Consider the following 24,232-nt stretch of genomic DNA (forward strand, 5'->3'; position numbering starts at 1 on the left):
CCCTCGAGGGAGGGCTGGAGACGTGTCTGGGTCAAAGGAACCAGTGGGAAATGAGAAAGCTCTCTGCTCCTTTCCTATGCCTTGAAGAAGTTTCAGGTGGATCGGTGATGGGGCTGATGGGGTACACAATAAAAAGGAGCTGTCGGTTTTGTCTCTGGGAAAGGCTTAGAGATGACTTCTGTTTCCATGTCATAGAGGATGAATCCAGGCCGTGGAGTATATGAGACTCACACAAAGTCACAGAACTAGGAGGTCCCTGCAGCCTGGAGCACCCCCCCACCCCAAGTTTCTCCTCCTCCAAGGCTAGTGGCTCTTCTCCAACATCTTCTTGACAAGGTGAGCTCCAGCCTAACCTCTACCCTGAGTCCCAGAGCCTCAGGAAGCACCATGAACAAGCCTGGATAAATATGAGAAATGACCATGGTGGGAAACTGTGCTTCCACATTAAATCTGGGCTCTTTAAGACTTAGGAGAATTCTGCTCCTAAAGCTTTAAAAATATGCCAATTTGAGTTAAGAAGGAAAAAAAAATCCTCTGGCTTTGTACTTTAGAGTTGACGGGTTTGGATGGTGGGGGAGAGCACTTGAGGTCAACCTGAATCACTTCGTTTGAGGGGAGGACATGTAAGATCAACCCCCTCAGGCAGGGGTGAAAGAAAGGTGGCCTTACCTTTTTGTCACTGAGGCCAGTCACTTGGTCCACAAACTCCTCCTGGATCATGAAAGCAGCCAGATTGGCTGTGTAGCTGGCCAGGAATATGACGGCAAAGAAGGCCCACACGGAGACCATGATCTTGCTGGTGGTCCCTTTAGGGTTCTGGACAGGCACGGAGTTGTTGAACACCAGGCCCCAAAGGAGCCATATAGCTTTCCCAATTGTAAAAGAAGGCCCATGGGGTGCTGCAAGCGACAGAAAGGACATTCTCAGCGCCTTCTCAAAATGTACACTTGTGAGTGTCTGATAATTATGCGGTGGCCACCAGCATCACTGAAGGTTGCCAGAAGATGGAATTACATCATAGTGTGTCCCGTCACTGCCCCAGAACCACAGCCACAATGAGTCCTCTTTTCTTTAAACATTAGCATTCTTGCCACATTTCTTAAGAGAAAGAAAGGAAGGAAAGAAGGAAGGAAATAAGCAAGAAAGGAAGGAAGGAAGGGGAAGTCGTTATGCACAATGTGGGTTTGAATGAGAAGCAGTGCTATGACCTGTTTTAAATGTGGATTTGATTTCCACTTGGGAGAACCAATCTCCTTAAGAAATGTAAAGAGAGCCTTACAAAAAATACGTGCGTGGGGGCTGCTTCAGTATTCATTGGATGTGCCATCGTATAAAAATCATGCAATTCAGAGGGACTAATGTTTGATATTCTACTCCAATTGTCCCTAGCAACTGCTCCTGTTCAAACTCAGATGTAAAATGTGCACAATATAGGAATCAAACCAAACTAAAACACTCTCCAAATGGAGACATTAAGGAAGAGAACAATAGAGCTTAATTCTTCCAACACTTCACAGATGGAAGACATTTGGTTGCAGGGTCATGGAAAATGAACTCTGACATCACAGCATTTTTTCTCCCTCAGTGTTTCTTTGCAACAGCTATGTATCCCTTTTAAGATTCTTAAGTGTTCCTTGCAACAGACTTAACTAAAGAGGCAGAACAATATGCCAAAATTTATTAGGGAAGGGAATATTCAGGCTGTAAACCACACATGTTAAGGCTTTCAAGTCTTTTTGTGCAAGGGAAAAAAATCAATTTATGCCCTCATCTCATGGGAAAGGGGTCTTCCTTTAACAGAAGGTTAATTTTTATGTCATTTAAGTAAATGAAGATATGAAAAAATGATCCACTCAAACTTCAACTGGCAATGCACACAGAGTAGGCAATAAATAAAGTGGCAGAAGTGAAACCAGATTGATGAAAGTTATGAAGTTCTGGGCAGGGAGCCTGGCTGGGAAGCAAGCTTTCTGCACATGAGAGGCCACACACAGGCTTACAATATCCACACAAAGCACATTAAAGAGAAGGCAATCCATTCCATTATTCTTAATCTCAAACTCTCCTCTTTCTCTTTGCCTAGTTTTATGATCTTCTGGGCTTATTCCCAAGAGGCTGAGAACTCTTAGTAAAAAATAATTAAAGTCAATCCAGTTAACTTCATGAACTACTTAATTTTATTAGGGATGCATGTTGATCAGCAGTGACAGCTATTTGGGAATCAGAACTGGGCTGTTGCAAGGGAGCTGTCCTAGACATGCAGGAATTCCTGATTCATGGATACTATTACAGGGCCATATAATTTTCCCCATAAAGGACAATGAAATGTAGCAGAAAACTATTTTGTACCAGGAAACAAGTAGCTGTCATTTCCTGGGAGTTTCCATGTGCAGGTGAGCAGAAAACAAAAAGCCTCCAGGTAACGGGAGGACCAGGGGGTTTGCAGGCTAGAGTCCTTCCTTCACGATAGATTTCTACTGCATGCTTCAGCCAAAGGAGAAACTATTGCACAGGACAGCCTCTGCATTACTTTTTCTCTTCCAAGATATATTTTAAAAATCTATCTGCTTATCTCAACCTCCATTACCTCCATCCAAGTCCAAACCCCTGTAATTCTTTCTCTTAGAAAACTCGAACACCTTCCTAAGTGGCCTCCCTCCTTCCACTGCTGCTCACCCCTCCCATCAACTTCATAGATAATGACTCTTACCGGTACATAGAAAGTGACCTGCCCCATTGTACAGGTTTCATCTTCTGCCTCTCCCCTGCTGTTGCATTTTGAAAAAAACCTTCACTGCTTACCACAGTCAACAGTGTACCCCTCTGATGTCATCTTCTACCACCTGTTTATCTCACTCACACTCTTCTGTTTTTTTGAGCATACCAAGTTTGATTCCATGCCAAGGCCTTTGTATGTGCTGTTCCCTCTACATGGAATACTTTTCTCTCAGTTTTTCATAGGATTGAATCCTTCTTACACTCCAGGTCTCAACTCACATGCCATCTCTTCCTAAAGCCCTTCCCTGCTTGACCATCTTATTTAAGAAGTACCCACATCCCAATGCTTCATTTTGGGTTATTTTTTTTTCCTTCTTCTTGAGATTTATTGTAATCTGGGATTATTCATTTATGTGTCTACATGTTGTCTCCACAATAAATTCTCAGTTCCCCAAGGGTCAGGAAGTCTCCATCCAATTTACCATGTTATCCCATTGCTCTAGTACAATGCCTGGCACATAGTACCCACTCAATAAATATTTATTGATTAAATAAATGCATGAATTCACAGACAGCACAAACTCTGATTTTGCAAATGTAAATATCTACTCTCCTACAGCATGATCACTCACAGAAAACTACCTCAGGACCCACTCTGTTGGGAAGCCTCTTGCTAGTTAGTTGCATTGTCCTTTTAGTGAAAGGCTGGTAACTCTCCCATTTAAACACAACATGATTATTGACAGCATTTTTACTAGGTTTGTGTGGTGGCATGTGATTTATGTAGTAATCACTACTTTTCAATGGTTAAAAAGAGATGAGGGGATTTCAACAAAACTAAATTCCTACTAGATCCCCATGACCTGTTTGTTGGCTGTTCCCAATAGTAAATCTTCCAAGCAAAAAGAACATGTGGCAAATTAAAGTGCCTTGTTTTTGAATGACTGTATCTTGAAGATCTGCTGTCTTCCATGGTTTCAAGTCATTTTTCAAGAAAGAGGTTTGGTCCTGGCACTCTTCTGATACCACCCACTTAGAAGGTGTTGTGCATTGAGAAAAATTCACTCAAAATGGTGTAATGTGTTTTCATATATGATATGAATACTGGCTTGAGTGGGAGTCTCTTAATAACTCATAGCCAGTGAATACCCCCCAATTCAATTTTCTACCTACTGATTGCCACTTTATCAAGTATGATGCACTAAGGTCGGACACTGCCAAGAGGAAAATGTAACTGTTTGGGGAAAATCACCATTTTATAATTATATTTATCATCAAATGAATGAGAGCATGATTCAGTAGTTTGGAGAATATTCTTAAGCTAGATTCTATAAAACCATTTTCTTTGTGTAAACTGAAGTTGAGACTCACTAGCAGTTTTAACACTGCTCTTGATGCACATGTTTTAAATTAATGGGCAGAAAATCTTCAAATTTGCTTTCTCAACAAGTATCAGTAGTTTTCACCTAACGACTATTAACTCCACGTTATAGCAAAATGTAAAAAAAAGTTCCACTTTTAAGTTTTATTCTTCTTTTCCATTGAAGTGAATAACCCATACTCGTACGGGATTGCAAGTAATATCAATGACCCAGCACCATTTATATGACAGTATAGCAGGGCAAGGTAGGGCAATATGTTCTAACTCTGAAATCTTCACTGAAAGTAAATTAAATAGCATCAACTTTCAATCATGAAGTACGAAGGCGGTCTCACCTTTCCCTTTGGCTAAGTTTCTGTTGTACCCAACAGGACTGAAGTACTCAAACACAAAGACCGCAATGGCGGAGACAATAAGCAGCATCACGAACATCATCACCCAGACGGAGGCGCTGAATGGTTCTGCAGGCAAAGGAGCCAGGAAAAAGGAAACACGGTCAGTTAGCTCCTCCCCACAACCAGGACTAGCAGGAAGCCCACAGGTCCACTGGCAGACTCACTGAGGAACCTACTCTGATGTGAATCTGTCTGGTCATTCAAAAGAAGCTAGTCATTCTTTATTCACACATTTAAACTGTTCTCTATTCTACACAGTATTTGACATATTTTATAAGGCTGCATATAGTGGGATAAAAATAGAGAAAAGCATATGATGTTTTACAAATCAGGCCAAGGATAATAAAGACAAAATGGAATGATAAGACCAAGGGAGAATGTTAGAATGCAAATAAAGAGGCCACAGGGTCCTATATAATGACAGAATCATCCAGGGGACCAAAGCTAAGGAGAAACAAGACTAGACTCTAATAGTCAACCATAACTCTCCTGCAAATCAGCTTGAGTTTTATTTTTATTTTCATTTTTATCTTATCATATTGGAGGGATGATGTGCAGAAAATTTCAGAAGTAAAGGGAAAATTATAACCTGCTAGAAAAGGATCATAAAGTCATGGGGTTGACAGGAATATTGGAGGGTCATAGTCTGCCCCCACTACTACCACTCTCTCCATTTCACCTTCTCCTCTAGACAGATGAAATCTCTACAATTTAAACATTTTTTGATGTTGGTAATGGGCTTAGATGTAATTGAAAAGTCATTTGAGAATATTACATTCACACAATAATTCAATGAAAAAGCATCACTTAAAGAGTAGAGGCAATGAAGTAGTAGATGAATAGATGGTTATTTCCCCCCAAAATAGTTTTCATCAGTTCATTTTCATGTGGATGTCTCAGAAGGGCAGGCCAAGACACAGGGTTCTAAATCTTAGATCACTTTAGAATGGTAACAGATATTAGGTAAAATGAATATTTTTATTCAAACTGATTGAGGATATGAAAGTGAGCTGGATGGAGTCATATTATCCATGTATAACATAGATTTGCTAGAAAATCAACAGAGACTAAAAATTTTAAATGAACATAGCTCCATCTGAATGCATCATTGGGAAGAAAGTGCCCTTGAGCAAACATTTTCTGAGAAGAAAATATAAAAAGCCCAATAATTCTTGAAGAGTAGATATTTTATTATTTTTAAATTGTTTTCTCCAATGAATCTAGTAATCATCATAAAGAACTAGGCTGATAGCAGGCCACCTTTTTATTCAAGTCTGTGACTACTTAACATAGCTAGAGGTCATCACAAATTCCAATTTAATAAGCTTAATATATAATGAGGAAATAGTATGTCTGAAGCTTTAACCGTATGGGATAATTTAAAAACTTGAAGGAATACCTTGTAATGCAGTTTTGATGGTGCAAATATGTTAAAAAGCAACAGGTAACAACACAACTTATTTAATTTAAATAACACAGGATGAGCTTTACGAAATCAATAAGACTACAACTGAAATTAATGTTAGTTAAATTTGACTTGAGTACGAACAATATCATGTCCCTAAAATCATAGCAATTTGGTAATGAGGTATATCCAAAAAGGAAGAGAAAAAAAAGAAGAACAATTAGAAGATTAAAAATTACTTAATATTCAGGAATAGAGATGTTACAGTAATTTGTCAAGCTGGGTGAACTAATGGCATAGTGTGTCTTACCAGAGGAGGATCACTGTAGTGAATAAAGGAGCATATACATGTAAAGCATTTGGTGGCGTGCATGCACACTGTATACACACGATAAATTAAATGGAATAGCTGTTTGAGTCCATGGTTAAAGCCAAAATTGGTGGTGGTGGTGGTTGTTGTGATGGTGTGCTGTCCACGGTCCTGAAAAAGGCACCCGTATTTAAAGCAAGCATGCTTATTAATCCGATAACTCCTTTTCTCTGCAGGTTATGATGCCATTATTAAAAATATTAGAGGAAACCTTTACTGAATTCTTCTATTCACATGTCAGAATCTGTAAGCCTGCAGTGGACTTCATTAGGCACTTGATAAATCCTAGCCACTAACTCCTCAGAAAATCAGATGGAAACTGATGAAGAAACTGGCCCCAGATATTTTCTTATTTGGAAGTGACAACATCTGTCCCTTGAGCTGTGAGCATGGTGCAGAGATTCTGCTGCAGTATTTTGGTTTTAGCAAGTGGTACCTATGAGTGCCAAGAAGGATGGCTGTTCTCAGACACTACACCCCCCACCCCACAACAAAGAAAATCATTAGAACAACGGTGAACTGCTGTCTGTAGTGTCTAAGATGTAACCCAGAAATATTTTTAGATAGCTCTGGATTACACCCTTTACTGACTTAAAACAGATTCAACATCTGTCCAAGAAGGAACCTCAATCTAGGGAGAGATTTCAGCTCAGTATTTCTTTGGCTCAAAGTCTCCAGCCTGCTTGGAAAGTCTGTAGAATTAACTGAATGGAAATATTGTGAGAGATGTCATATCTGTCCTTGAAGAGTCGCTGGTTACATTTTACACAAAATCTCAGAGGCATTACCTGCGAGTGTTTCCAATGTGAGTTAATGGAGTTTGCGGAGGAGAGAGAATAGGAAATAATGAAGAGCAATGCAATCAGATTTTGAATGTTTGGCTCTTCCAGATGACTGAGCCAGTGAATGGAAAAATGTAGCTTAGCATAGTTCATTATGACTTTCAAAACCTGCAGATAATGACCATAAATAAGGGGGTGCACAGTCAATCGAATAGGGATATAATTTAGTGACTAGGAAAAATATTAAACCTACAGTGTAAAAACAGCTTTGAAAATAGTTTCCTCTGGCTACAATTTATTTTATTTTTAAAGATACAGTAGAAGAGTAAGGGGAAAAGAGGTTTAGCTAAATTTAGCAAAAATACTTGACTTTTATGGAAATGTTCTACTAATGCAGATAAGATAAAAATCTACAGAAATTGAGTTGAGGCCAGATTCAGTATCAGTGACCCATATTTGTGAGACAAGTCAATTGATATTTTTTTTCTCTCTGATTGAACTGGACAAAAAATTCTCCCTAGCTCACTAAGGAGATGAGTGGACAACTTGTGGTAAGAAACAGATCTCTATTTCTTCCATGAACTCACTTCCTCCAACCCTTTCTTAATTAACCTCCAGGGCCAAAAATCTCTGTTAGAGGGTCTGATAGGAAATGGGGAAAAATGATTAGGTGTGCTAATGAGTGAGAGTATATGCAATAATTATTAACATTCTGCTCTTGTTGTCAATATAAGTCTGTCGCATTTGTCATGATATCCTGAGCCTCCTTATTAAGATGTGGGCATCATTATTCATCAGACACAGTAACAAAAGGAACACAATGAGTTGTGTATTTGTCAAGGTCCACATTACTCCAACAAAGGTTACCAAAATTGAAGCAAGTGCAAAATCAAATCCAGTGAGTGATAAGGATTTCAACAGCTTAAATGGATTATCAAAAATGAAAAGAGTAAATCCATATGTCTCCGTGAGTAAGGCGGTATCTAAAATCCTGTTAGTCAACATTTCCGCTCAGGAGAATGAAGCATAGAACATTTCACTGGATGCTAACACGACATATAAATGAAGATAGTGGAAGAATAAGACTGCTGGCTTGGAGTTGGTGTCTACAAATTGGCTCTAGTCTACAGTACCAGCTCCCTAATAAACAAAGGTTGTTTTTTGTTTGTTTGTTTGTTTGTTTGTTGTCTTTGGAAAAGCATAAGAAATTTAATTGACCTTAATCAAACTGTTTTCTCTCTCTCTCATGCATTTTTCTTCTAGGGGGTCAATGACTGTCTTAACCTTCTCAAATTGGGACAAGCCCACTGAAACGGGAATGCCAAGGGGGAGTTAATCTGAATTCCATGATCTTCAAGATAGCCATTGTCAAAAACCATGTATGATAACAAAACAATCAACACAATGATTTCCTTTAAATAAAAGATAAATAATGCTTGGCTATGTTCCATGCAGTTTCAACTACCCTGGCCAGGCTACCTAATGCATATATGTTTACAATGCTAAAGAATACCAGAGGATAGAAAAAAGTAGATCCACCTTGCATTAAAAAATAAACAATTTTTATGTAAGAACATAAATTTATGAAATAGTTAAAAGGAGAGTAAGAAGAATTTCTTCCCTTATAAACCATTCAGCTTAACGGATAGTCACATTTCAAACATGATTCCATTAATTTTAAAACTGTGTGTCCTCTTCAGACTGCTTCCATTTTGTTTATCAGAGAACTGGTATAAACCACTGCACAGTCATCATTATTTTCCCTCTTACATCCAGTAAATAAATGACTGTCATTCGAGTGAGGGATGGAGGCTGGGTATGCGGCTTCTAAATAAAAGTTTATGGGCTGATTTAAATTAACTCTGGACAGACAGGTTTATTTTTTAAATGTTTTCGAGGCTCTAAGCAGCATATCTACTAATCTACATTCTACACCATTAAGGCCAGTATCTGAATATGTGGTGGTTGTATTTTTAGCAGATATTTCCAAGTTAGAGATACATGAAACATGTTAACTGGGGAGAAATTGGGATAATTCAAATGCAGCATGCTCTCAATATGCTTATGTGGTTATGCTTAAACGTAACTTAACAAGGTCCTATCTGGTTCTATCTTTTGAGCAAATAAAACAAAATGCCTGTAATTCCTCACAGGAAGGCAACAATGTCAACGAAGTCCACATACCTAGAAAAGCAGAAGGTGAGACAGTGCCGTTGCTTCTTGAAACCATGACACTGATCCCTGTCTCCACAAAGGGCACAGAGAAGTCCACCACTTCAGAACGTTCCTCGTTGATGGTGAGTGAGCCAACTGCCATGACTGCCCGCTGATAGACCACCTGGACACAAGGCGCAAAGAGGATCATCCTTACTCACCCTTCCCACCATCCCTGAGGACCTCGGACCCGAAGTCTGGATGAAAAGATGACTTACCTCACCAATCATTCCATTCCACACATTGTTGACTTTTTTGCCATGCTTCCCATTAGTCACCAGGTAAAGGTCATAGGTAAACTTCACCGTCCTGGAAAGCTTCTTTAGGATATCGATGCAGAACCCCTTGCAGCATTTTTTAACGTTCATGCCCTCATTGGTTGAATTGCTGCAGAGAAAAAAAAAATCCCAAGACGGTAGAATATTAGTACTGCACAATGTGTTCACAATCATTATCTACACTCTTCTTCTATTTTTCTCTTGGGAAATTGAGGCTCAAAATGAGGAAGTGGCTTTTCCAAGGACACGCAGTTGGTTCATGACAACAAAAGCAGAAAGCGTTCTTCATTAGGACAGTAATTGCAATGACAGGTAACATTTATTGAGTGACTACTGTTGGCTATGCACTGTGATAAATGCTTTATATTCATTGTTGGATTGATCTTCATGCCATTTCTCCTAATTAGGTAGTATTCTTATCCCAAGGACAGAGATGAGAGTTACTACCTCTTATTTTGAAATGTTTATAACACATACAACCTTTTTAGACCAGAGTTTACTCATCTTATCTAAATCGAATTATAAAAACATATTGGAAAATGGGAGAGGAGGATGTGAAATTATTAGAAGAAGGAAAGTTTTGCTTTATCCTGTCATTACAGACAGAGGTCGGCAACCAAAGGGAAGAAGGAAGAGTTCCTTACTTGGGAAAGGTATTTTCCTTACTGACGAAAACTTCTCAGCTAAGAATCAGGAGACCTGGGGTCTACTCTGTGCCTCAGTCCATGGACTTAATGCCTCTTGATCGAGTCATCTGTCAAACGAGGGCTCACTCATAACATTTTCCCTCCCTACCTACATGGCAGGAAGCATAAAAGTTGACATTATTAAATAGCAATGTCCTTGATCAGGAAGAAGTCCTATTCAAACACAGAGGGTAGTGCTGTCTTAAAAGCTATAATCCACCAAGGTTACATTTGTCGTTTTGTGCCAGCCACCTTGCTTTATTTACTTGACCAGGTCATACTCAAAAGACACCCACAAAACTCAGAAATGCCTTTAAAAGGGAAGGAAACAAGGGTCTTCCCAACTGATAGCAAAGACTACTTAAACAACTCCTGCAGGAAGATCAAGACCTCTGGGCAACGCACTTGGTTCCACCTTGCCCTGGGGCATTCCATTAGCACCACGCTCTGATGTCGAGTCACGCATGTCCTAGGAGATGTGCTGTTTGATTATTCCATTGTTGGCACATCTATGCTGTTACCTAAGCACTGAAATAATGTTTCTGGAAGTCTAACAGCATAACTGGAAAATACTTAACGTTTCCATATCATATGATAAAAGTAGGTTACATAGTGATCCATACAGAATAGTCATAGCTATATAAAAACAGATGAGCTTATGAAGTATCTGGATGGAAAGACAGTGAAATATGAAGCATAGCCATTTTTGAATGGTGAGAAATGTTTTTTTCTTTTTCCCATACTTTTAGTTTTTTTTCCCCAGATTATCTGCAGTGAGTATGTACTACATATATAACTGTATACATACACATGCATTAAGCATCACTGGAATGTATCTATATCTAAGAACGTGGACAGATTTGATAATATAACTTTCGGTAATGGAAGAAGGTTGCAGAATGGTAGATTTTTTTCAATGCTTTCTTTATCTCAGGATCACAGATCACCTGTCCTGAATCACTGTCTTCACCACTGCCCTCTCCTATCTTGTCCCTGATCTTTGTTCAACCAGCCTGCGTCTGCCAGCCAGGACCACCATGGAAACTTCACTCTCCAGCCTAGAGGCTACTCTGACCTTGCTGCCCTCAGCTTGGGGGCTGCAGGAGGCCACAGATGCGTATGTTTACATATCATGATCGGTGGACTTAACTCTGTAGTATCACAAGAAGGAGGTACCTTCCCTCTCTCCATCAATTTCCCAGAGCAGAAGGGGACAGGCTGGAGTTACAACTGCCAAAACCATGATAGAAATATCCCCTAAGTACATTAACTTAATGGCACGTCCAAATGTGATTACTTTCTGGGTATCTGTGGCTTTTTGAAAAAAGTGCCCAAATCAAATTCTCCCTTTTCCTTCTTGGCCAATATAGGCCGAGCATCGATGCCTCTTTAACCATCTCTTTCCATTTGCAACCCCTTCCCTCTCTGCTCCTTCCCTTCTATTACAGCCTCTTCCTTCAGCTACTCAAGATTCCTTGGAGACTTTGCACAGGAGTTCCAAATGCCCCAGGTTTAAGATTCAGGGACACAGGCATATAGTGACCTATATGCTTCTTTGGCCTCACTGGGAACCTTAGCCAGTTTATGAGTTAATTATCCACCCCCACATCCCCAAATGCTAGATGTATTCTAGATACCAATGGTCATTGATGCATTTTCACCCAACAAGCACTCACTGAGTACCTACGCTACATAAGACATGGAACTCGGCACTGGGGACATGGGACAAAAAGAGACATACAGTGAAGGCAATAGTTGAATTTATAATGAGGACTGTGGAAACAGACCATCCTGGGAACCTTCATTGGTTCTTATTATAACTCTTGCGTGTGTGTGTGTGTGTGTGTCTGGAGTGGCTGTGACTTAACCACACAGACACCTGAGAAATGGTGCCCATGCAATCCCTCAGCTCTCCACCATCACCCAAAAGAAAGGGCGACTCATAAAAACACATACAGGTAAGGGATCCAATAAATCATCAATTCTCTGGCTCTACAATTTCCCCGTGTGGCCAGTGGAAGTCAGAAAGAGCTGCCTTCAGATACTGGGTCTGCCCTTAACAAGCGTGGAAACTCAGATGAGTCTCTTCATTCATAGACCTCGGTTTACTTATTAATACACTGAGAAGGCTGACACTTACCTTGCAGGACACTTGGAAAGACTAAGTAAAGTATCTAAAGTGCCTCTCACATAAGTGCTTAAAAATGCATTTCCTCTCTCTCTCACCAATGATTTGACAGTTTAGGGGATTAACTGGCAGTATAGCCATTTCTCTCCACATATCAAACCAGATAATTCTTCCTCCATTTTCTCTTCATGTCCTAACACTCAACTAACAGGTTAGAAGAAAAGTCAGGTTTCTCAGCTCATTTCCTATTACCTGATTTTTTAGAAGACTGACGTGTGTCCGCAAGACCCCACCATTTACCAGAAGTGAGAAACAAAGGGTTGTCCCTGGGAGAATATCACCAAGAAAACAAACACAGTCATGTTGTCTAGCAGGAATCCTTCTTGGAACCAATCAGCCTGCTTCAAAGATGTCAACCTTTTGGAAATCCAATTGATCTAATCTGTGTTAATATTGGGATTAATGGATCCTAGTAATTTTCTATTGCTTTTGGGTAAATCAAAGACTTTAATTTCACCTAGAAGCATAGTAAGCATATCCTGTCACCAAGTGGGAAAAGGAAAGTGGCAAGCCACCACCTCCCGCAGGAACCCAAAATGTGAATTTGTACCTGTTAATACCTGTTTATATTCTTCAGTCAAAAAGTCAATTCTTTTAAAGGCAGTAATTTATGTGGGGACTCATTTTCTCCATACCAGTGTGACTCGGGACTTGGTGATCTATTGTTTTCAGCTCCAAGACTTCTGATTTGAAAGAATTTAAACTCCTGTTATTGGTTGAGAAGCACAAGAGGCCCTACCTGATTGGCTCTACTGAAGCAGAGATGGCATTGTTATCCTAAAGGAGGTGCCCACCGAGGTTACACTCTTTGCTGTGTGCCAGCCACTCTGCTTCCTCCATCTGACCAAGTTCTGCTCAGAGAACGCCCACCCAAGTCAAACCCTCCTTGGACAACTTTCCCACATTACCTCTTCTATTGTCCCCCCAGCTCATCACTTCCAGGCACTGCACTAGGCTCCCTTCTGTTTTCTGAAGTCACCAAACTCTTTCCTCCCTCAGGGCCTTTGCACCTGCTCCTTCACTATTCTTCCCCAGTTCTTCTCATGTTTGGCTCCTTCTCCTCCTTTATATGTCACTTTAATTCATACCTGTGTGAGTTAAAGGAGCCCCACGAACCTCAAGTTACTCCCTTACTATGCCGCCTTATTCAGATCCTTCACAATGTTCATCCCAGTGCGGAGCTGCCCTTACTGGTTGAGTTGCTTTTTAGCTGTGTGTATTTCTTCACTGCAGGATCCTTGTCTACTGCCTTCCCTGTTTGCTGATGCATCCCCCATGCTCAGCACTGTGCCTAACACAGAAACAGTGCTTCATGCGTATTTATTTATTGACTAATCTATTCAGAATTTCAACCCCTGGGAGGCTGACAACTCCAAAAAGGCTGATGATTATTTATTGAATAATCCATTCAGAGTTTCAACTCCAAAAAGACTGCTCATTGATAAAAAAATTTTTTTTTCTCCAAACCAAAATGTGCCTTCATTATACATTTAGCAATCATATTTTTAAAAAATTATCTTTATCCCAAGCACTGAGCTCTGGGGATTTGCATCTTGTATAATAATAACTTAGGTTGGAATTTGGAATTTGGGAGGAAAAGTATCCATTCGCTCATCTGTTCAAGCGTCATCAACACTGGTGTGTCATATTCTGTGCTTGTCACTGGGGACACAAGGATTAATAAGGCATATTCCCTATATTTAGGCAGCTAATACACCAGAGGGAAACACAAACTGTTAAGCCCATAAAAACAGGTGAGAAAGACAGACACAGAGTGCTACTGACTGAATGCTTATGTTCTCCTCAAATTCATATGTTGAAACCATAATCCCCAGTCTGATGGTATTTGGAGGTGGGACCTTTCGGAGGTGATTAGGTCATGAGGGTAGAGCCCTCACAAGTGGAAGTAATGTCCTTATGAAAAGAGACACTCCTCTGCTTTCTACCAGCTGAGGAGTAGACAGCCATCTGCAAATCAGATGGTCCTCATCAGACACCAGATCTGCCAGCACCTTGATTGTGGACTTCCCAGCCTCCAGAACTATGAGGGATAAAGGTCTGTTGTTTGAGCCACCCACTTGTGGTAATTTGTCACAGCAGCCTGATTGGACTAAGACATAGAGACATACCCAGGGCACTGGGGAAGTAGGGAGAACTCACCCAACATGGAGAGGGAATGGTTGAAGACTTAATGGACATGGGGGATAGAGTATATATAGCTCAAGTGGTAGAGTGCATGTTTGGCATGCATGAGGTCCCAGGTTCAATCCCCAGTACCTCCATTAAAAATATAATTAAATAAATGAACCTAATTACCTCCCCCCAACCAAAAAAAGAAAAAGAAAAAGACTTAATGGACAAGCAAGAATTGTCCAGGTGAAAGGAGGAGATCAGAAAAAACTCAGAACAAGAAACAGATCTGCATCCAACAGCAGGCTTTTTCCTTTTGTAAATCCCCCACAGGGGTGGTGGTATTTGTGTTATGTTTGCATTTGGTTAGATTATAATCAGTGCCTTGGACTTGGCCATGGAGATTTACGCTTCTCCAAAGGGTTTATAGATTAGGGAGAACCCTTCATCAGAGGTTCTGATAAAAAAAAAAAAATGTCAGTTTCTCTTCAATCATCATAAAAGAGGAAGTGACACAGATGAGATGCTGGCTCGTGTGCGGCTCGTGTGCGGCTGGTGAGCTAGGAGACCCCAGGAGACCAGCGTCACCTTGATCACATCCGAAAGTCGCATGGAAGGTGCATGTTGCCTCCCAAATGGAGAGAAGTTTTGAAAATTCTGAAAAGTGTGGATCTGGGAAATAGAAAAGTGGTGGAAGGAAGCGGAAGGTGCAGTTTGGAGTGGGGGTGGAGAGCAGCCAGGAAAACACAAAAGAAATAATTATTTTAGGGAAGACTGAAGGGGACAGTCAAGTCACTATACTGGCTGAGAATATGACGGTGGGGTCAGATGGCCCAGGGCTTGAGTCCTGCGCCTTCCAGTTACGAGCTGAGTGGTTCGAATGTGCTTCTTAATCTTCCCATAATTCAGTTTTCATCATGTTTAAAATGGTCAAAACCACATACCTCTATTTCTATTGTTGGCCTTAAATGAATGCAAACCACCTGGTGTAGTTCAAGGATTTACTCAAGACCTCTATTCAAAAATTCCTTAAAATATCTATTCTTGTGCATATCTATTATAATAGAGTGTATCTTATATTGCATTTTATTACCATTTTAGAGACATGGTTGTTACCAATGATACAGGCTATTTTAAGGGTTTGGGTACATTCAACCAATAGCATCCCGGGACTCACTTGATTTTGACGAACTTCCGACATGGCACAGTGTTCCTCACACAGGTCTCGGTCAGCGGGTCTATGTCTTCCACGATGACAAAGGGGGCCTCCTCCAGGGTGACGATGCTCAGATGGTTGTCGTCCGGCTCACAGTCCGAAAAGGACTTGTACCTTGGCCACACGGCATGCCTCAGGCTCAGGGTCTGGTTTTCCCACTTGCCCACCTGCAGCACAAAGACAAAGACACACCTGTGCCTTCTTGTACCGCTGGCTTCTAGACAGACAAGTCCTCCCCCATAAGAGGTAGGGGAGAAGAACCCCATCCTCTTTAGGGCTTTTCTGCTACCTACCTCAACATACACCTGTGTTTATACACTAAGAAAAATGGGGGTAAAGGGAAAGCAGACCACTGGGCAGCCCCCACATCTTGGACTCTCCCCGGGCTAATTAAATATGGGGGTGGTAGCTAAGCACTGATGCTGTGAGAGCTCCCCGAGTGACTGGAATGTTCCACCAGCACTCAGGACCACTGATGTCATGGAAACAGTATGGACTTTGAGAATCAGAGAGGTCTGGGCTTCAATCCCCAGTTCGCCACTTGCTAGCTGTACAACCTCAGGCAGGCGCTTAATCACTCTGAACATCTGTTTTCTCCTCTGTAGATAGACATAACTCCACCTACTTGGTAACGATGTTGTGGGAATTAAATAAGACAATTCGAGAAAAGCGTACAGCTAAGCGGCCAGCACGCCGTAAGGACTCCAAACTCTCCCTTTTAAAAGTACAGAAGAGAGACAGTGAGAAGGAGAGAGATTTAAAATGTGCTAAGAAAAAGAAAAAGAGGAAAGGGGAGAGGAAGATGAAGTCCAAGAGCAAAAAGCAGGGAGGACTGGCGGGAGAGACAACACGGGGGTGGAGGAGGGGACAATGAGATGAGAGGCCTCCCTTCACGCTCAGCTACGGTCCTATTTAAGTTGCAAATGAAGGTGAACTTTTATTAATCCTGCACAGAGTGGAGACTGCTTAGCATGTATCAAGACCTGTCAAAACAGAATTTATTGTGTTCCCTCTGAGCTGCAGTCGGCATCTTAGTGAAACCAAATTGAAGGCTGTATGTTTCGAACCTTAATTTTGTTTGACAGCTTATTGGCACTATTCACACACACATTGGAGGAAGCTGCCCCAGCCTCGCACTGTCTCCTCCCTCCTCCTGCTCCCACGCGCAACTGCTCGACACCACGGGTCAGCGCTTTATCTGTAACACCAGCCGCAAGGAAAGCACCTCTTCTGAAGAGCTAAGTGCCCCGTCCAGGCTTGTCTGTGTTGACATGACCCACTCACCTCTCTTCCTGTAATGTAAGTGCCGCCAGAAATGAATCTCAGGCCCTTACCGACAACTCAGACACGCCGGACCCCAGGAGAGGTGAGGGGATGATGGGAGAGAAGAAAATCAGTATTCTCGAAGATGACCTCATCATTTGCACTGGAAGGTTTTTCACTGCTTGTAGAGAAACTTGCTTTGTGGCCCATTACGAAACTGTCTAGCCCTATCAATATTTTCCCTTTTAAGTTAGGAGGGGCAGCAGAGCAATTTGACCAAACACACACGTTCATCTCCCCACGCTGTGATGTGTAACAAGAGCTGGAGAGAATGTTGCTCCCGTCAAAATCTTCATTCATGCAACAGAGATTTATTGAACACCAACTATGTGCTGCCACCAGCCTAAAAACAGTGATGGATATAACAGATTGATTCGTGCCTTCTTGGAACTATCGGTCCGTGGGACAAAGACCAAACAAATACTAATAAACATGCAAACAGATAAACAGATGTCTTTGGATTTGGAACGTTTTATATGCATCCCCTTTCTCTCCATCTCTCTTAGAAAACTCCAACATGACCTTCAAGAGGAGCTGAGTAGTTTAGTGGGTAAGAGAATGGCTTAGAGAGTCAAACAGAACTAAGTACTCATCCTGACTTTACCAGTTAGCTGAGCCACCTTGGGAAAGTTGCTTAACCTCTCTGAGCTTCACGTTCTCTATCTGTAAAATGTGGATCACAGCAGGTATATGCCTTCAGAACTGTAGTGAGACTTGAATGAGCTAAAAACGGACATGAACATTGAGCATAGAACTTAGCATGTAACATACATGACAGCTGCTATTATTTTATCATTGTTGTAGATAGCATTTAAGATATAGCTCAACTATCACCTAACCTGGACAGGCATTCCTGCCTTCTCTGGTACTACAGAACTTTGCTCCCATCTCCACCGTAGCATTTGATGCGGTAATTATAACAAAGTCACTTTTGAGCACTTCTCCATAGTCAGGAAATGTGCCAATATCACCACTTAGTTCAATCTCCACAAATTTCAGATGGTAAGGATTATTATTCCAGTGTCTCAGTGAAACTGAAGCACAGAGAGGTTATGTAACCTTCCCAAACTCACACAGCTAGGTGGTGGTGGAGCCAGAGCTATGCCATGGAACTGTCTGAATCCAAAGGCACTTTCTCTCTAGTGCTTTTATTAATTGATCTGCAGTGATCATGTGTAGCTCTAAGACCCTTTCTTCCTTGCAGAGATAGCTCCTAAAGTCTCGAGATAAAATAAATATGGGCTAGGACTGTTCAGTTAGCAGAATTTTTGGTGATGCCATTGACCACATCACGTATACTACACCGTGGGAGGCAAGCAAAAGTTTCAGCCCAAGGCTGACTCATGGAGACAGAATCTGAAAAGGTTTATGAGTTCCCAGAGTGCAATAACTCCCTAAATCTTCGCTAAGTTCCCCTTTCCTTCCTAGCACGTCTAAGTAAGCACCCCTGGGTCAGCCAAGGAGGGTGGAAGCAAGTGGTGGGTGGAGAAACTCGATCAAGAAGCTGCTGTGTAAACATTGCCCTAGATCCTGAGAGCTCTCACCTCCTTCTCTGACTCTCATAGGCTCCTACTCCAAACACCAAAAATCCCAACTCCAAGATGGGGAAAAACAGACATCCTTCACTTTCCCCTCCTATAACTCTCCAGATAAGGGACTCTAACTGAGTCCAGAGTCTGTAGACAGGTTTAATGAAAATATATGTATTCCATCAATATTTGAACACGTGGTTATTTCTGGAGCTCAATGGGAAAATGAAGTTCCAGGACCCCTTGCCAAACTTCTGGTTGGATTTTTACATGATTGAGACAAGGAAGTGCACCGTGCATGTGCTTTGGATACACACACATGCATGTGCACATATGAATCTCATTGACTGGTCAGGGCAACTTCATCACTACAGGATCCATCTCTTCTCTCTGTCATGTGGCACAGAGGGGAAGAGTTCAGAATCAATATCACAGGCTTAGGGGTTAGACAGATAGGCTCAAATCCCACCACTGCCCTTAGCCATGTAGTCTTGCGCAAGTCACACAGTCTGTCTGAATCTCAGTTCCCTCAACCAGAAAATGAAAATACTTCAATTTCACATGTTTTGAAGGTTATAAGCAAGATGATGATGGCAAATATCTCTAAACACATAGCTTTTGGCACACAGCAAGTTCTTGATACGTGGTACTATTATTATTAATTTAATATTTATTAAACCTCCTGTGGGGAAAATGGTGAGCCTTCGTAGCAGAAGCACTAACTGAGGAAGTAGTGACCTGAGCTCCTGCTAGGATATGTCCTTGACTTTAATCTCATTGTTTGGGTCTCTGCTCCTCATACAGGGATGAGGGGAGCGGGTTTGGACTAGGTGATTGCTAAGGCCTTGCAGATCTAAGGTTTCATGCCAAGCCCAGGGAAAGTCGCTTCCACCCCATTCCTGATTTGGATCAGGGCAATGAGCAGATAATTGGAAAAGGGTGAAGGGAGCACTTCTCACAAGTTGAATTCTAATTCTGGATGGTAGCCATAAGTCAGGGGAGCTTTGCACCTGGAAAGAGAGGTCATCAGAGATGAGCCAAAAGGCATCCTGTCTCTGAAGTAGGTAGAGTGGTTCTGAGAACCAAGCCAGAAGACCACGGGGGGAAGAATAAGGTCAGTGGAGCCTTCTTGGTTAAGACTTCTCTGCTGCACAAAAGCCAGTGGTACCCAAAACAGAAGATTCACTCAAAACTGACTCTTCACCATTCTCCAGTGGAGCATGGGTTCAAATCCTAATTTGACCAAACCCCAGCTGTGGTACTTTGGACAATTATATGGCGAAGTCAATAGTTAACATTTATTTGGTGTTTCACTCTATGCTTCCAGGAACTGTGTTGAGGGTTTTTCATGCATTATCTGATTCCACCCTCAAAGCAACTCTGGGAGGCTGGTAACTATGATCATCCTCATTTCATGATGAGTCAACTGAAATTCAAAGAGATTAAGTGTCTTGCTCAAGTCGCATCATAAGGATTAAAGCAAGAATTTAAACTTGGTCCAAGAAAACCCAGGGCACTGCTTATCACTCCCTCCCCCTTTGAAATTTGGTTTCTTTACACTTTAAAGGTAAATAATAGTGCCTACCTTACAGAATTGCTGTAAGGATTACATGAGATGATAAAAAGGAGTGTTTCTGTTTCCACTGTTCTGGGAACTGTAAATATTAATTCATGTAATTCTAAAGACAGACTCATGAATACGATACTACTATTATCATCTCCATTTCACAGATGAGGAAATCGAGGCACAGAGCTTAAGTAAGTTGTTCAGCTCACATAGTCTGAGAGTGATAGAGTCAAGATCTGAACCAGGACTCATTTTTAAATCAGTGAAGAAATGCAATGAGAAGTTTTTGCTGGGGGAAAAAAAAGAAACACTTCACAGTGTGGAAACCTGACAAACACTACATCAGCCGGATGACCGAGGCCAGCGTCAACAAGGATAAGTCATTTTGACAGTAGGTCCCCTTGACAGGATGAGAGGACAGTGGGGTTTTGCCCATGTGGTCTTCTTCCCAAACATATAACCTCAGTCTGATCATAAGAAAAATATCAGAAAAATCTCAATTTAGGTAGGTCCTAGCAAATATCTGCCCAGTACTACTCAAAACTGTCAAAGTCATCAGCATGCAAAGGAAGTCTGAGAAACTGTCACAGCCGAGAGGAGCCCTCTGGAGCCACTGTGACTGAACATAATGTGGTACCATGGATGAGACACCAGGATGGACCAGGAAAAGGACATTAGAATAAAAACTAAGGGAATCTGAATAAAGCATGGGCATTAGTTAATAGTAATGCATCACCACTGGCTTATTAATCATGACAAACATACCATATCAATGTCAGATGTTAATAATTACAGAAACTGGATGTGAAGTACATGAGAACTTGCTGTATTATCGTTGTAATTTTTCTGTAAGTCTAAAACTATTCTAAAAGAAAAAGGTTATTTAAGTTTTCTCTGAATTCCAAAGAAGGATTTTTTAAAAAATAAAAATAAGAGATACATTCCAGATATATTCCTAGAGAGACAGAGTGGAAGAGTTTCGAAGAGTGTGAACGCTGGAGCCAGCGTCCTGGCTTCAAACCCCAGCTGTGCCACTTGGATAAATTTCGTAACGTCTCTTGACTTCAATTTCATCATCTGAAAAATGGGATGGTGATAGTGGTATAGCTCACAGGACTGCTGAGAGGACTAAATTATTTATTATATGTAAAAGCATGTAATAACATAAGAGACATACCCAGAACAGGAGCAGGGCTATGTGTTGTTACTTTGCTGTTACTTAAATCAATTTTTAAAAAACACTTTTAAAGGGAAGTTCATATTATTCATGTTTTAACCCCATTAAAAACATGTCTTGATACTAACTCATTTATTGTGGGCAGTTTTTTTTCCCCCACATCTATGATTTTAGCCAAAAATTAGGATTTTCTTCCCCTTTTTCCCCAGGATTCTGTAACAGACTTTAGCTATTTTTGCATGTCCCTTATCCATTTCCCTGCCTCCTTTTTTTTTTTTTTCTTGTGGTTATATCAATTTTCCTTTGGAGAGATCCCTGCCTATGATTTAAACAATAAGCACATGTTCATTATTTGGCAACTCAGTACATGGAGTCCCCCCAAGCCACAGTGATTGGCTCAGAAATGTTCGTGTGACCTAAGCTGAGCCAATGGGAATTTTCCCTGGGACTTTGGCTGGGACTATTAGGATAGAGTAATCACAGCAGAAGAACCTATCAGAGACTGAATACAGAGTTAAGAAATAGAGAGAAGAGAGCTATAAAGTCATGACTGGCATTGCTTGGGCTCTTATGTCAACAATAAAAATTGACATCCACTGGGCACTTATTATGTATTAGGCCCTATTATAAGCACTATTTTAATTCTTATAAACACCCTATGCACAAGAAAAAGGTATGGGCAGATGATTTTATCTCTATCTTGAATTTTTTTGTATTTGAAAATAGTCCCAAATTCACCCAAATAGGCTGTCTGGGAGAATTAAAAAAAAAAAAAATTTACCTTCAAAATAAACTGAATTTTGGTGATAAACCTTCAAATGTTTTCAGAAAATAAACTGAAGTTTTGAGGACAAAAAAAAAAAACTGACTTCTAATGAGAAAAGTGATTTTGTTCAAAGAAATGTAAAAAGGGGAAATTAACTTTGTAATGATTTTTTAAATCTGTTCTTATTAATAAAGTTTAAATGCAGCTCTTTTAGAAAGCTAATTGCTCTTTAGCTCCTAGAAAGTGTTTTGTGAAAGGGCAGTGATTGCTTATTGAAATGTTCAGCCAATATTTTCTAAGAGCAAAGATAATTTCATCTTCAGAAACTGTCCATCGTAAGTTACTATTAACCCCTTCATGTCTGGGTAAATCCAGAGAGATGTCACAGAGGCTGCAAAAGGCTGGAAGAAATGAGGTGAATAGATGTTTGTGGCTCTCCTTTCAAAGAGGTATGAGTGTTTGATGGTATTTGATCTATTCATAAAATACTTACAAGAGACAATTAAAATCACCTCACAACTGGTCTCCTGGTCTCCCAAGCCATTCCTTAAAACGTAAATCTAAACGCTAAAATCATAGATCTACCTCTATTCATTACCTTTCACGACTCTTACTGCCTATAGACTCAAATCCAGGCTCCCCGTTACATCAATGGACCCTACAATGTAGGTCCAGTCAACCCCAGGACACTCTCTCCTCTCTCTCCATCACTTTTTCGATCTCTCTTTCATACACCCTATTCATACTCTCACACTAAAATATATCCATGTACACCTTCAAACACTCATATGCCTACACATACTCACATATGTATGCATGTATATATGTGTATACAGTTGACCTTTGAAAAATGTGGGGTTTAGGGGCACCAGCCCTCCATGCAGTCAAAAATTTGTGTATAATGTAAAGATGGTCCTCCGTATTCACGGTTCCTTTGTATCCGTGGATTCAACCCACTGTGGATCATGTAGTACCGTAGTATTTACTACTGAAAGAAATCCATGTATGAGTGGATCCACGCAGTTCAAATCCATGTTGTTCAAGGGTCAACTATACACACACACGTACAACTACACGTACACACATACCTAGCACACACACACTCACACCTCTACACACACACACAGCACTGAGCCACAGCGATGCATACACTTTTCATGTGTCACCACACACACTCTGAATGATACCCACTCCCCTGCCTTTCTCTGCACTATTTATTCTACCCAGAATTCCTCTTCTCATCAAGTCCACTGACTGAAATCCTACCCATTCTTTCCAGGTCCAGCTCACATACTGCTTCTCCCGAGCAGCCTATTTCTCCAGCTGGGATGCATCTCTGAACATTCCCCTCTTCCCTTGAGTTCTCTCGCTCGTTCATTCATGAGCTCTGTACACCCGTGTCAGTGCTTTATGTGTGCCCGGCACCGCAGGACGCTCTGGGGCTACACTTGTGAACTGTCCAGGCCTGGTCGTGGTCCTCAGACTTTCCAGTCCGGTTGGAGAGGAGGAGCCAAAGCTCAATGGCCGTGAGATAACATGTGATAGCAAAATGAGATTAACTGCCGTGCTGGCGTGAGCGCAGGCTGTTACTGAAGCAGAGAGCTTCCCGCTCTGCAAGGAAACCGAAGATGCTTCCTGTGGGAAGTGACCTCCAGCCACGAGCCAGCCCAGCAGAGTTGGTGTGTGGCTGGTTCTGGAGGTCTGCCTTTCTCCTGGGGCAACAGAAGAGGGGTGGGGGTGGGGATTCTTGAAGACTTTCAATCAGGATCAGGGGACGAATAAAATCCATCTGACGTAACTTTGTTCATCCTTTAAGGACAGCAACCCCCCAAAACAGTAGAGGCAATGAACAAAAGGATGGACTAGAAAGATACACACAAAATTCATAAGCGCAGTAGCCTCTGGAGAGAGGGAGCTGATGGGACTAAGGACGTAACGATGGGGACTTCAACCTTGCCTTTAATGTCACATTTTTAATTAAAAATTATATTGAACAACAACAACAACAAAAAAAACCAGTCTGATATACTGGGCCACTTCTTCACAACGCAGTGCAGAGAAACAGTTTGTGCCTGAAAGATTCTGAATGCAGAGTGATGGGTCAGGA

General features: G+C 41.2%; 1 protein-coding gene across 4 annotated transcripts in view; it reads right to left on the reverse strand.

Annotated features, from left to right (window-relative positions):
• Nucleotides 1-24,232, reverse strand: part of GRIN2A (glutamate ionotropic receptor NMDA type subunit 2A) — a 154,561-nt gene that overhangs the window by 71,769 nt on the left and 58,560 nt on the right. For all 4 annotated transcript variants that reach the window (XR_012500420.1, XM_074346763.1, XM_074346761.1 and 1 more), the window contains exons 3-7: nucleotides 15,725-15,930; nucleotides 9,484-9,652; nucleotides 9,236-9,389; nucleotides 4,435-4,560; nucleotides 670-899 (exon numbers count right to left, since the gene is read on the reverse strand). Coding sequence is in view for 3 of the 4 variants with exons in the window: in XM_074346763.1 (XP_074202864.1) it covers nucleotides 670-899; nucleotides 4,435-4,560; nucleotides 9,236-9,389; nucleotides 9,484-9,652; nucleotides 15,725-15,930 (885 nt within the window). In the remaining variant the exon portion in view is untranslated. The remainder of the gene's footprint in view (nucleotides 1-669; nucleotides 900-4,434; nucleotides 4,561-9,235; nucleotides 9,390-9,483; nucleotides 9,653-15,724; nucleotides 15,931-24,232) is intronic.

This window comes from Camelus bactrianus, chromosome 18, assembly GCF_048773025.1.
Source record: "Camelus bactrianus isolate YW-2024 breed Bactrian camel chromosome 18, ASM4877302v1, whole genome shotgun sequence".
Taxonomy (NCBI): Eukaryota; Metazoa; Chordata; class Mammalia; order Artiodactyla; family Camelidae; genus Camelus; species Camelus bactrianus.